At 35.9% G+C, this 13,136-nt stretch overlaps 1 protein-coding gene across 1 annotated transcript in view; it reads right to left on the bottom strand.

Annotated features, from left to right (window-relative positions):
- Positions 1-13,136, bottom strand: part of COL4A5 (collagen type IV alpha 5 chain) — a 191,899-nt gene that overhangs the window by 90,521 nt on the left and 88,242 nt on the right. Inside the window, exons 5-13 of the mRNA XM_058658440.1 lie at positions 11,771-11,815; positions 11,622-11,684; positions 10,307-10,360; positions 9,932-9,958; positions 8,158-8,238; positions 5,012-5,074; positions 3,006-3,041; positions 2,876-2,917; positions 2,619-2,711 (exon numbers count right to left, since the gene is read on the bottom strand). Coding sequence (XP_058514423.1) covers positions 2,619-2,711; positions 2,876-2,917; positions 3,006-3,041; positions 5,012-5,074; positions 8,158-8,238; positions 9,932-9,958; positions 10,307-10,360; positions 11,622-11,684; positions 11,771-11,815 — 504 coding nt within the window. The remainder of the gene's footprint in view (positions 1-2,618; positions 2,712-2,875; positions 2,918-3,005; positions 3,042-5,011; positions 5,075-8,157; positions 8,239-9,931; positions 9,959-10,306; positions 10,361-11,621; positions 11,685-11,770; positions 11,816-13,136) is intronic.

The raw sequence follows: 13,136 nt of genomic DNA, 5'->3' as shown, positions 1-13,136 counted from the left end.
AATATTTCATAAAAGCAAGAGCAGCAAAAATTGGAAGATTTGAGAACTGTATAGCACATACAGATTTTAACAGCAAATTAAATGGTCTAACCCACATTCCTGTGGGACTTTAAATACAATTTTCCTTTATTTTAACATATTACCATTTAAGTGAAATAAAAGTGGGCACATCATTTGCTTTGGGGTTGGCCAGTATAATATTAAATGTGTGCTTCATCCTTTCATCTATATTAGTAGAGACAAAGAATCAGATAATGATTTCTAAAGACAGAAACAAAAAGCTTATAGAGTAACATCATCTTTCTTCTTGCATATCAATGAAATGTAGAAAACAATCATCTAAGACAGTGACAGTATATCTCATCATTACTTAATTTTATATATGAGTGTATTACACAAACAGCAAAAAATGAAAACGACCCAATGTACATTAACGGGTGAAAGGGCAAACAAAATATACCCAGCCCACACAGTGGAATACTACTTAGCAAAAAAGGGAATCAAATGTTGATATATGTTACAAAATGTCTGAACTTCAAAATATTATGATAATAAGATAGATCTTAATTTCATTTATGTAAATATCCAGAGCAGGCAAATCTACAGAGACAAGAAGTAGATTACTGGTTGTGCAGGGCTAGAGAACTTAGAAATCCAACAGGTATGAAGATTTTTTAAGAAGGCTAAAAATTTTCCAAAAGTAAATTACGGTACTAGTCTCACTTAACCCCTAAATATACAAAAAATGTACGCTTAAGTAACTGAAATGCATCAGATATGAATTACGTATCAGTGCAGCTGCATCAGTTTTTTTTTTTTAAAGATTTTATTATTATTGGAAAGCCGGATATACAGAGAGGAGGAGAGACAGAGAGGAAGATCTTCCATCTGTTGATTCACTCGCCAAGTGAGTCGCAACGGGCCGGTGCGCGCCAATCCGATGCTGGGAACCAGGAACCTCTTCCAGGTCTCCCATGCGGGTGCAGGGTCCCAATGCATTGGGCCGTCCTCAACTGCTTTCCCAGGCCACAAGCAGGGAGCTGGATGGGAAGTGGAGCTTCCGGGATTGGAACCGGCGCCCATATGGGATCCCGGGGCTTTCAAGGCGAGGACCTTAGCCGCTAGGTCACGCCACCGGGCCCGCTGCATCAGTTTTTAATAACGTTAATAGAAATACATGAAAGGTAGGAAGAAAAAATACCTATGTAAGAAGGGAGATTTGTTTTAGCTTATAGTTTTGAAGGTTCAGACTCCAAGTTCAAGCATTCACAATAGCCCAACATTTGACAGGGGCAGATGTGGGAGAACAGCAACAGATAGAGTCACTAAGTAGAGATACTGGAAACACTCTGTTAAACTACCCTCTGAGTGATCTCTTATAATGCCACCATGATTTGATCACAGAAGTTCACCTTAGAAACTGAACCCAAATCAGTAACTAACTTCTCAAACTTCAAAACTTCATACACCATAACTGGATCATGCCACAACCTTAATTCAACTACCATTAATGCTAATCTATTAACTGTTATTATAAAACTTTGGAGTTTAACATCTACATGAATTCAACCGCCATATCTTATTTAGCCTACAACAAAATTATTTTTACTGTTTTAAAGATTTACTTATTTTTATTAGACAAAATTATTTTTAAAAATTAATCATCATAAATCTTTATTTTAAAAATACCTCCATATAAACTATATTCCAGTTTGTGATGTATTTTAAGGGATGTCACTTTTAAAAAGGTGGTTTCATGGGCCCGGCAGCGTGGCCTAGCGGCTAAGGTCCTCGCCTTGAACTCCCCGGGATCCCATATGGGCGCCGGTTCTAATCCCAGCAGCTCCACTTCCCATCCAGCTCCCTGCTTGTGGCCTGGGAAAGCAGTCGAGGACGGCCCAAAGCCTTGGGACCCTGCACCCTCGTGGGAGACCTGGAGGAAGCTCCTGGCTCCTGGCTCCTGGCTCCAGATTGGCGCAGCACCGGCCATTGTGGGTCACTTGGGGAGTGAATCAACAGATGGAAGATCTTCCTCTCTGTCTCTCCTCCTCTCTGTATATCTGGCTTTGTAATAAAAATAAAATAAATCTTTAAAAAAAAAACAAAACAAACAAAAAAAAAGAATTCACTCAGGGAGCCAAGCATCCTGGCCCATCCTTCTCGTGCCTCCGCCATCAAAACTAGGCTCTCCTGATTGAGTACGGCGTGCCTGTTCAGCCTCCACCTCACCTTGCTCCTTCCCTGAACCTTGGAAGGAGGGAGTTGGTGTAATGGGGAGAATAGGCCTCTTAGGGCTGGCACTATGGCTAAGCCTCCACCTGCAAACGCCAGCATCACACACAGGCTCTGGTTCATGTCCTGGCTGCTCCACTTTCCCCCCAGCTCCCTGCTTATAAAAAATATATATATACATAAAATAAAAGGATGGTTTCATCTTTGTATACATTTTCCCAGCTTTATTGAGGTATAATTATGTGTGTATTTAAGTTGTACAATCTGAAGTTTAAATACGTTTACACATTATAAAATAATTTCCTCAATCAATTAATTAGCATATTAGCATAAAGGTAGGTTAGCATAAAGGTAGATTTTCATTGATTTGCTCCTGATCTACTCACCTGATCTCCTTTTTGAAATTCTACATCAATTGGTCTTTTCTGTTCACTGATTTGACCCGGAGGTCCAGGTGGGCCCTGAAGACCTTGCTCACCCTGTTTATAAAATAAGACAGTGATATTTCATAGTATACTACAGACAATGATATAACATATAAGTTAAGTCACTTCAGAGAAATCAAATCAAATGATTAGGAAAGGTGAAAGCTAAGGGCTGAAAAATCAAGTTTTTGTTTGTTGTGTTTTATTTTTTAACTCACCTTTTCACCTTTGGGTCCCTGGAAATTTAACCCCATATTTCCCTGAAAAGAGATTTCAGTTTAAAATCCCATGGTCAACAGGAAAAACAGTCCATACTAAACAAATGGTGTAAAGAAAAAGCAAATTTACCTTTGGTCCTGGAAGTCCTGGAGGACCAGGAGGGCCCTGAAATGATACAGAAAGGGACAAATCATGGTAATATGTTTATTTCCAAAATTATTTTGTTTCATAAGCAATTAAGGTAGAAACATCTATGAAATAATATTTTGCTGATATATTTTTAATTGTTTTGTAACAAGAGAACATACTTAAATTGATTAAGGAGAAACAGAAAATTTGGAATAAATGATCACACCCACTTTTCCCTAACTCTTGATTCAACCATCCCATTATGATCAAGTATGTTAATATCATCTAAAATTAAAATGAAATTTTTTAAAAAAAATCAATGAATATGAAGCCTTCTAGTGACAAAATATGAATAAAAAGGAGCAGAAGCATAGTGTCAATGTCCATAAAGCATAAAAAAGATAATATCATCTATCATATCACATTTATCATATCAGAATGAAAGACAAATTTAGCTACCCAAACAGCAATGAGCTCTTTTGTTCTGTAAACCATACAGGTATATTTTACACCCAGTTTTATTTTTATGCAACTTCATTTTGTGTTCTTGAAGATATTTTAAAGCTTGGACTATTAAGTAGGCGTTTGTTTGCCCAACTATACTGCTTCGTAAAGTTGAGGAACATGTTTATTTCTATATCGCACATTGGTGACATTTCTGAGATTTTGCTTCACTTGTTGAATTGGAGTTAATTTTAGGACCATTTAGAAGTGTAGAGTGAGTTGCTTAAGTGGCCACAAGGTTAAAGGAATTACAGCCAAGGTACATGAATTCTATTATCAGCAGAGGTAGGAAAATGTGCCGTGTTACAAGGTATCATGCTTTGCAAGATGTCTACACTTCAAACAAGCTAAACAAAATGATTTTCTAATAACCCTTTCCCATGGAGTCCCAGGAAAACAGAAACCAGTCTTTGCTCATTGATTTTTTTTTTTTTTTTTTTTTTTAGTATTTACCAAACATTATTTCCTTTGTTTTTCCTTTATTTGAGAGTAGGGGACCAACTGTCACAAACAAAAATGTACAAGCCATACAGGTATAATGCAAATTGTCACATAAATATATGGTAGATGAGAGAAAGAGTTGCACATGAGAAATTGCTAAAACTGAAATAAAATTTTCCTGCCGTTTTAAGAGGGCAACATCTACATATTTCAATGATAAAAATATTGAGAAATTTTTGGGTAGAAAATAAGACTGGCCATAGTGAAGAGTACAATAGGTGAACTGCTTGCACATGCATGGTCTTGGGCAGTTTCTCCCTTTCTCCTTTGATCCTGGGTCCTAGGATCCTGTCATGGTGATCACTTTTCCCTCTCAACTCCTACTACTTTGTTCCCAATGCAAAAGAAATGAAAATCAACATTTTTTAGGCCCTATGTTTGTTATTCCTAACTGATCTTTGAAGAAATACTTTAAAAATAATTAAACAACTGCCTTGGAAAGTTCATGGGGCAGTCAGAATTGACTTTAGTGCTGACACATCAAGAGGCAACCAACAAAATATTTAAAATCATTTGTATGTACCTCATTTTCCCATTTGTAAATGGAGCTATAATTCGAAATATATATTTTCTCCACAATTTAAATCACCTTAAAATGAGAAAATTTTAGATTATGAACATTAAAAATGCATTTGCAATGAAACTGTTAAATACACCTTGACAATATTTTAGATTTTGCCTCATTACAAATACCTACAATGCCATGACACACTTACATAGCAGAATGTAGGACTTGTGACTGTTGCTTAAGGATTATACTATTATAATAATATGGAGGGAAACAGAGGGAAGAGGAGAATGGGGAGGGAGAAAGCGGAGGGAGAGGGAGGAATCCCTTTATCTACAAAAGCCTATCATGGAAAATAATAACAATAAAAATACCAAAAGAAAACCAAAACAGAGAAAATGCAGCCCACTTTAAACTGTTATGAATATTATTAATGTTTGTAAAAAAATCAGAAAAAAAAGAAGGAGAAATGAAATGACAGCAGAAAGCTTACCATCAAACCTGGTGGTCCTGGGGGACCAATTGGCCCCGGTATTCCAGTGGGACCAGTTGGGCCCTGTTACGAAAGGAACAAAGGAAAGGATGAGAAAAACAAAAACAAAACAAAACAAAAAAACAAAATAAGCCACTTACTGTATTTTATGAAGAAGAAGTGGATACATTTTAAACAAGCTGTTGCGGGAGATTTCTTATAAAATCCTATAATTTTGCAATACTATAAGCAGAACTTAGAGCACGTAAGAACAAAAGGATTAAGTAGTTATAAAGAAAATCAACTACACAGAATGGATGCAGCTTTGTAAAAGTTTATATTTCACATTGATACAGAGATGCAGAACAAAGACATAATAAGGAAAGATTTTAAAACAAAATGGTAAGGGAGAGCATTTGGTGTGGCTTATTAGCGCTAGAAAAGGAAAGGGAAAGACTGGGAATTTCAAGGTAGTATCTCTAATTTCAAAATTAGTAAGATTCTACGTAAAGAGTGGAGTAAGAATAACAGGGATAAATGATAATCCAGTGATAAGTGTTGGGGAATACACTCTGGCATTTGAAAACTGAAAATTGGCCTGCCTACAAGCCAGCAACTCTCTTCCCAAGTACACATTATAGACTTTTTTTTATAGTGATACAGATCATAGCATGTTCACTAATGGAAAGTTATATGGAAGTGAAAGTGAGTGACCTACAATCCAATACAATAATGATAAGCTTGAAACCAACATCTATAATATTACAATATAGTAGACTACAAATACAAGAAAAACAAGCATAGACCAAGAGCTATCACAAAAATAAGCCCAAATATTCCAAACAAAAATTGTCAGAAAGTTGTACATAAAGTCTTAAAAAACACCATTAAAATTTTAATTAAAAAACAAATGCAATCTGGATGAATCTTAACATTTAGAGTAGAAAAAACAAGTTTCAGGAAAATGTATAATTATTACATTCTGTTTTTAAATAAAATAGCATTATATAATCTATTGCTTAAAGATACATGCAAGGGAAAATTTGTGATATTAATTCCACCTTGCAGGAATGAAGAAGGATTTGACTGTGAACACACATAGGATGGGGTAGGCGCAGTGATGTAGCAAGTTAATCCCCAGCCTGCAATGCCAGTATCTCATTTGGGTGCCAGTTCTGTCCCAGTCATTCCACTTCTGATCTGGCTTGCTGCTGCTTATGGCATGGGAAAGCAGAGGAGGATGGCCAAAGGCCTTGGGCCCCAGCATCCACGTGGGAGATCAGAAAGAATCTCCTGGCTGCTGGCTCAATTCTGGTTCTTGTGGCTATTTGGAAAGTAAACCAGAGGATGGAAAATCACTGTCTCCCCTTTCTTTCTGTAACTCTGACTTCCAAGCAAAAATAAGTAATAAATCCTTGAAAACCAAAGATGGACTCCCAGTGAAAGAATTCAATCTCTGACAATGTGCATGCCTACATTGTCGGGAAACACTTCAATAGCAACATGATGGATTTGTGACTGTTCCTGAAGGACATCCATTGTAAAACTAGAGGGGAAATCAATGGGGGGAGGGACATTGGGGAAGGGCATGGGCAACCCCAGAGCCTATAGAATTATATCATAAAACAAAATAAAATATTTTTAAATGTAAAAAAAAAAACCACATAGGGTTATTTAATATAGTTTAAATGCTTTAGCTTTTGAATGTATTCTATTGGGGTCCAGTGCGGTAGCCTAGTGGCTAAAGTCCTTGCCTTGCACGCACCGGGATCCTATATGGATGCCTGTTCTAATCCTGGCAGCCCCACTTCCCGTCCGGCTCCCTGCTTGTGGCCTGGGAAAGCACTGAAGGACGGCCCAAAGTCTTGGGACCCTGCACCCATGTGAGAGACTGGAAGAAGTTCCAGGCTCCTGGCTTCAGATTGGAGCAGCTCTGGCCATTGTAGCCAATTGGGGGAGTGAATCAGTGGACAGAAGATCTTTCTCTCTGTCTCTTCTTCTCTCTGTGTATCTGCCTTTCCAGTAAAAATAAATAAATCTTTAAAAAGAAAGTTTTATAAATATACTATATTCATAGGTGCTCATTTTATAGCTGTTTCAAAAATGGCACACATTTTGCATGTATCTTTATGTGTTTTAAATTATTACATTATAATAATGTATCAAATATGAATGGTGAGAATGAGTAAAGTTGAGAGAATATGGGTAATAAGTGATGTCAAGTTTGGATTGAAAAGGTTGCCAGCCAAAGAAGTCCCCAACATTACATTTTAGTGTTTAAGTACCAGAAAGTAGTGATTACAATTTTTGGCAAAGGGATCAATTCGTATGATTTATAAACCATAGAAAATTGACTTCAGAACTTAAACTAATTCAAAATCCATGGCATCCACATATTATTTGCAGGCCAACATTTTTAAGATTACATTTGATGATTATGCATAAATTGCAATTCTTCAGCCTTTGAAACACATTCACATGTTATGCAATAAATGTTCCAAATAAATGTTCCAAATAAATGTTCCTCTTAAGTGTGAAACAAATATTTTCAAAAAATTGACATATTTATTTCAGAGACAGAGCGCGGCAAAAAAGTCAAACGAATGGAAAGGCTTGTTGGTTTAGTCTTCAAATATCTGCAGCAGCTATAGAAAAGTCATTCCACAGGTAGGTGCCTGAAACTCTAAGCAGGTCTCACTTAATGAGTGGCAGGGACCCAACTACTTGCACCCTCTGTTGCCTTCCAGGATGGGCTTCACCAGGAATCTCGAATCAGGAATGGAGCCCTGATTTGAACCCAGGTGCCTAGATATGGGATACGGGCATTCAAAGTTGATACTTAACCACTAGCCAAAATATCTGAAACTGGTTTTCATTTTCAGTAATGTCATTTAATGTAAAAGAATAAAAAAGTACATAGAATCCTGTTTATGATGCAAATTCCAAAGCAAAAATGTCCACGGACAGTTAAGATAAAAGAACAAAGGATTAGTTATTAAAATTCTCTCTGGTTAAGATTGCTTTCATTTTCAGGTAGGAGATACATGCAATGTCCAGTAGACTTCAAATGATTTCTCTGACCAAAATAGAGGGTACTAAGGTTGAGTGCTTTCTGCGGTCTTTTAATTGAATCAATATAGCAGAGAAGAGAATCATTAGATGCTTACTTGCATTCCAGGAGGGCCTGGATAGCCTGGATTACCCTTTGGTCCTGGCAGTGATGACATAATTATACTACCTGGTTCGCCCTAAAAAAAAAAAAAAACCAGTCAATGCAAGTTGTAAGGATAGTTTTAATACACAAAGTGGCAAGAACAGAAATGTGACCTGAGTATGCAATACAACTTGTCACATAAATATGCTGTAAGATTTGGTTACCTCAATGAAGAAAATGAACAAACTTACCTTTTAAAGGAAACTGAGGAAGTAACTAAGTCTGCTAAAATGCAGTAAATTTAACTGATATTTTCAGTTATTCATTCATTACAAACATTTTATTATAAAGATTTACCAAGTATTTTATTCAATTTTGAACACTTGGTAATGAGGGTAATCACACTTTTTTCTCTATCAGGAAAGTAACAATATAAAAGGAAAGTACAAACCATAACACATAAATAAGGTGACAGCATGTTCTGTCAAGGGCTATGAAAAAAAACACTGCATAGTGAGTGATAAACAGTAGAGAAAGGAAGCTTGGGTAGTCAAAAAGGGTGAAGGTAACATTCAGGTTGAGACATGGAGGATAATAAGGAATTGGTTAAAGATGGGAGCAAGTGTTAGGCAATGTAAATAGAAAGCAAATTTGGTACATTCAAATAACTGAATGCAGACTGATGTGATCAGTGAGCCAAGGGAAAAGTCATTTAAGATAAAGCCTATAAATAGAGGTAAGGACCAGAACATGCAGGTCTCACAAGCCATGGAAAAGAATGTGGACTTTATCTTAGATACACAGTGGAAAACCCTTGAAGGTTTATAAGCAGAGAGATTAAATTACTGATTTACATTTTAAAAAGATCTTTCTTGGTTGCTTTGTAGAAAGCAAATCAGGCTGGGAGTTAGGCGTTAGTATCAGAGAGAGAAAAAAGCAGAGAGAGACTAGTAGAGTATTGCACTAATACACAGATCTTATACTTTGTGCGGTAACAGTTCGGATGGAGAACAGTGGATGAATTTAAATACATTTTAGAGAGAAACGTAATTATAGTTACTCAAAGGATGCAATGAGGAGATTGTGAAAGAGTGGAATGCATAAATGTTCATTCTCTTAAGTTTGGGTTCATGTAGGAGTGTTCAAAACATACATTTTTAGTGTTGCAAATTTCAGAAAGAGAAAGCCAGAAAGAATAATATATTTATTTGTGGTGGCAAGAGAATTAACTTAGAATATGTTAATTTGACACGGAAGTGGGGATATCATGGGAATAGGTACGTACATACAACTCAAATGACATTAATTTAGAGACAAATGTAGACATCCATTAGCCAGTAATCAATACTATTTGCATTAGTAATACTGCTGGGCAAAGATAAGAATGGAACAGGATGTTGTCTGGACTGAATAAAATGAGCTTGTACAGAAGACGGCAAAAACAAAGATGCAAAACGGAGAAGGAAATGGTAAAGTCATAAAGCTAGAGGAAGAATTTGCAGAGCGTGCAGGTAGCCAACTGTGTAAAAGGGTAATATGATAGAAAACTGAAGATGCCAGAAAAGAAATCTGAGTCTGATATTTATTTCTTCAAATACATCAGCACGCAGAACATACTTAGCGACATGGGGACAGAGGAGACCACATAAGAGCTCTTCAGTGTGCACATGCACAACTTTTAGAAACATCCCTCGTAAGACACCAGTGCAAGTCATTACGGGGTTAAAGTTGTAGACTTTCCAAATATTCTACTCAAACAACTCACCTTTCCAGCCTAAGATGCTTACCTTCATACCTGGGATCCCAGGAGGTCCCTATTATTAAAAAGAAAATGGACCATGTTATATAAATGAGAGAGAAGCAGGCAAAAATAACTCAATGGTTGTTAAACAATAGAATACAAACGGAATATATCACCATAGGGTCATTTCTGTGTACCAGATATATTAGGCTACTTTAAAATAACACAAGAAATACTACAAAATCCTTGCATTTTCCTAGAGAGCTATATTGCAACTTCTTTTATTGAAAAAGACTCTTCTCTAGTTTTCTACTTTTAAATTCACTAGCTTACTCTACCTGAATGCATCAAACTCACTCTCTACGGTTCTGCTCTTCCTATAATTTCTGTATTGTTTGCAACCCCAAATTTTGTCACTTACTGGAGGACCCTCTACACCAGGAAAACCAGGACTGCCTGGAAAGCCACGTTCTCCCTAGAAGGAGTTAAAAATAAAGAACGTAAAACAACAAGAATAAAAAAATAACTATACCAGCAAACTGATTTATTGGAAATATTTCAGTGAAAGTCATTTTGAAGCATGCCAGACTGCCAAAAATTCATTAGCTTCCACTTTCCAATTACTTCAATACCACTATCCATGTCAATTCAACATTCTAAGATACTTTTATCCCTACTCGTCCATCCCAATCAGAAATAAATAATAAAATAATCTTCTACTCCAGTCATTTTCTTCTGACAAATCCATTTTAAGACCATCACACTTCAGATTCCTGCCTATCATTACATTTAATAGTTAATGATTTGCCCAATTTCCTACCAACATTTTATATAGATTCTTATTTTAACAGCCCTATTGCATTTTTCTTTTATTGTAAAGTATTTCAAATTATTTTTGTAAAGAGGAAAGGATGGTAAGAAAAGGGCCATTAATATCACCAAGAGGGCAATAATAGGAACAGTTCTAGCAATTGCAGATCATTATGTGCTCTAGGCACCCCATTATTCTCACTCACTGTCGTAAAGTACTGATATGGACATGTGGCTTAGAAAACAAAAGCTAAAATCACGGCCATAGAACCTCAATGCAACTTCCTTTCAAATACCTGTACACCATAGTAATCCTAAGAAACAATAGTGACAGAAGGCTTCAAAGAGTAAAATTACTGGAGTTGCATGCCTGTGAGTTACTGTCCTGTATTTCCCTCTCTCCATGCCATTTTCCATGTGGAGAAAGTAAGACCAGAGAAAAAGGAAGTGGACTATATAGGAAGTAAACAGGAGAAAGTGAACCCATACATTGCAGCTCCAATTTCAGTGTTCATTCATTCACTTACATAAGAAACACAGGAAAACTAGTTAATTGATTATATGCGAAATAAGCCTGTTAAATTTTTCTAAAATTTATGGCTCATATAATTGGGGGCCTGAAACAAATTAATAATTAAGTTTGCAAATTCACTGAATTCGAAAAAAGGTTTAAAATAGTCTTAATCATGTAGCATAATATGTCTCTTATAAATTATATATAATCTACTATACAATACAATATCAAAATAATTACATATATTTAAAGAAATTGCTCATGCTTCAATATAGTGAAAATGGTATCAGAATATATATTTGTCCTACACAAAATTGCAAATCTCCTCTTCAACATCCTTCAATCGATTTCTTTCTATTTTAAAGACTATTATCAAGCATACTACATGAGGTTGAGTTTGAAGAAATCTCACCTTGGTTCCATTGCATCCAGGAATACCTTGAGGTCCTGGGGCCCCATCATGACCCGGCATTCCCTTTGTAAAGAGACATAATACATATATAATGTTTCTTACATTACTTTTTAAGGACTTTCAAAAGGAAAACATTAAATCCTACTTACAGGTAGACCTGGTGTTCCTGGAAATCCGGGCAGTCCAGGAGGACCCTATGAAAATAAGTAAATATCTTGAAACTAAAGACAACCAATGACAGTACAATAGCATCTTACCTAAAGATATTCTGAAAATTTTATTTAAAATAGCAATGGATAAGCTATGTCTCATTGGTTTTTATCATTCATTTTTTAATGTTAGAGAAAAACATCCTATAAGTATTTAAAAACCACTACCATAGAAAATAAATACAGAAGCAATCACTACTTGGAGGATCATTGTGTCTATGGCACTTATTAGGAACACACAAAGCTGTAGATAAAATATCTGCAAGGTTCATGATGAATAATTAATTCAGCAAGGGATAATGAAGCAGAAAATATATATTTCCCTGAGGACATTAATTTGGCAATCACCTCCAAAATCTTTCAATTAAGTTTCCCTGTAAGGATTAATAAAAGTACAAGTTTGACAACGTTCTCTGTGGGTGAATCTGTGGGAAAGAATTACTCTCACACACTGTTAATGAGGATTCAAGTACTGTGGAGGGAATTTAGAAATGTCTAGCAAAATCGCACGTGCATTTCCCCTTTGACCTAGAAGCTCAACTCATTTCTGCACTAGAAATCCTGAAACTAAACGTGACATTCATAACTATTAATCAGTATTATTACAGCTAAAGTTTGAAAACAACCATATAACCACAGTTACAAATAAAAATCAGAAACAGTTCAAATGACCAATAATGGAGACATGACTAAATAATGTAAAATTGCACATCTATTAAAAATAAGAGGAAAATTTCTGCACATTAAAATATGCAATTATCTCAAACATAGAGTATTAAGTTAAAAAACAAGTTTTAATAAGTGCATGCAGTATGCCATCTTTTAGAAGAAGAGACATGAGAAATTGAAAAGATGAATGAAAAAGTTATAATAAATTTTTGTTTCTAGGAGGAAGGAAGAAGAAGTCAGGGAATGACAAGGATAGTGTGGGAAACGGGTAAGTATAAAACTAGCTTTATTTTAAATTTCAATCGTAAATAATAATATAAAGTCACTTGTTTAAAAAATTTTATGTCCTATTGGCTATAAAGATCTCAAAACAACTGACAAATCTGGTTGCAACAAAAACCTTAGCATTCAAACTAGGTATCTAAACCACTGCTTTGCAAACTAAAGGAAACTAGAATCAGAGGCTCGCATTATTCCAGAGCCAGAGAGAAAATAGAAGATGAACCTGAAAAGGTCTTGGTGTGCCAGAAGCCTTGGAAATCACTAAAGATTAACCATGCTTTGTTATAGGGACACAGGACAGGAGCCAACTTGGAGAAGCGCCTGCAGGCCAGGATGTGACAATCTGGGCCTCCAA

Source organism: Ochotona princeps, chromosome X (assembly GCF_030435755.1).
Source record: "Ochotona princeps isolate mOchPri1 chromosome X, mOchPri1.hap1, whole genome shotgun sequence".
In the NCBI taxonomy this organism is placed as follows: domain Eukaryota; kingdom Metazoa; phylum Chordata; class Mammalia; order Lagomorpha; family Ochotonidae; genus Ochotona; species Ochotona princeps.
This window is presented reverse-complemented; position numbering and strand designations above follow the sequence as displayed.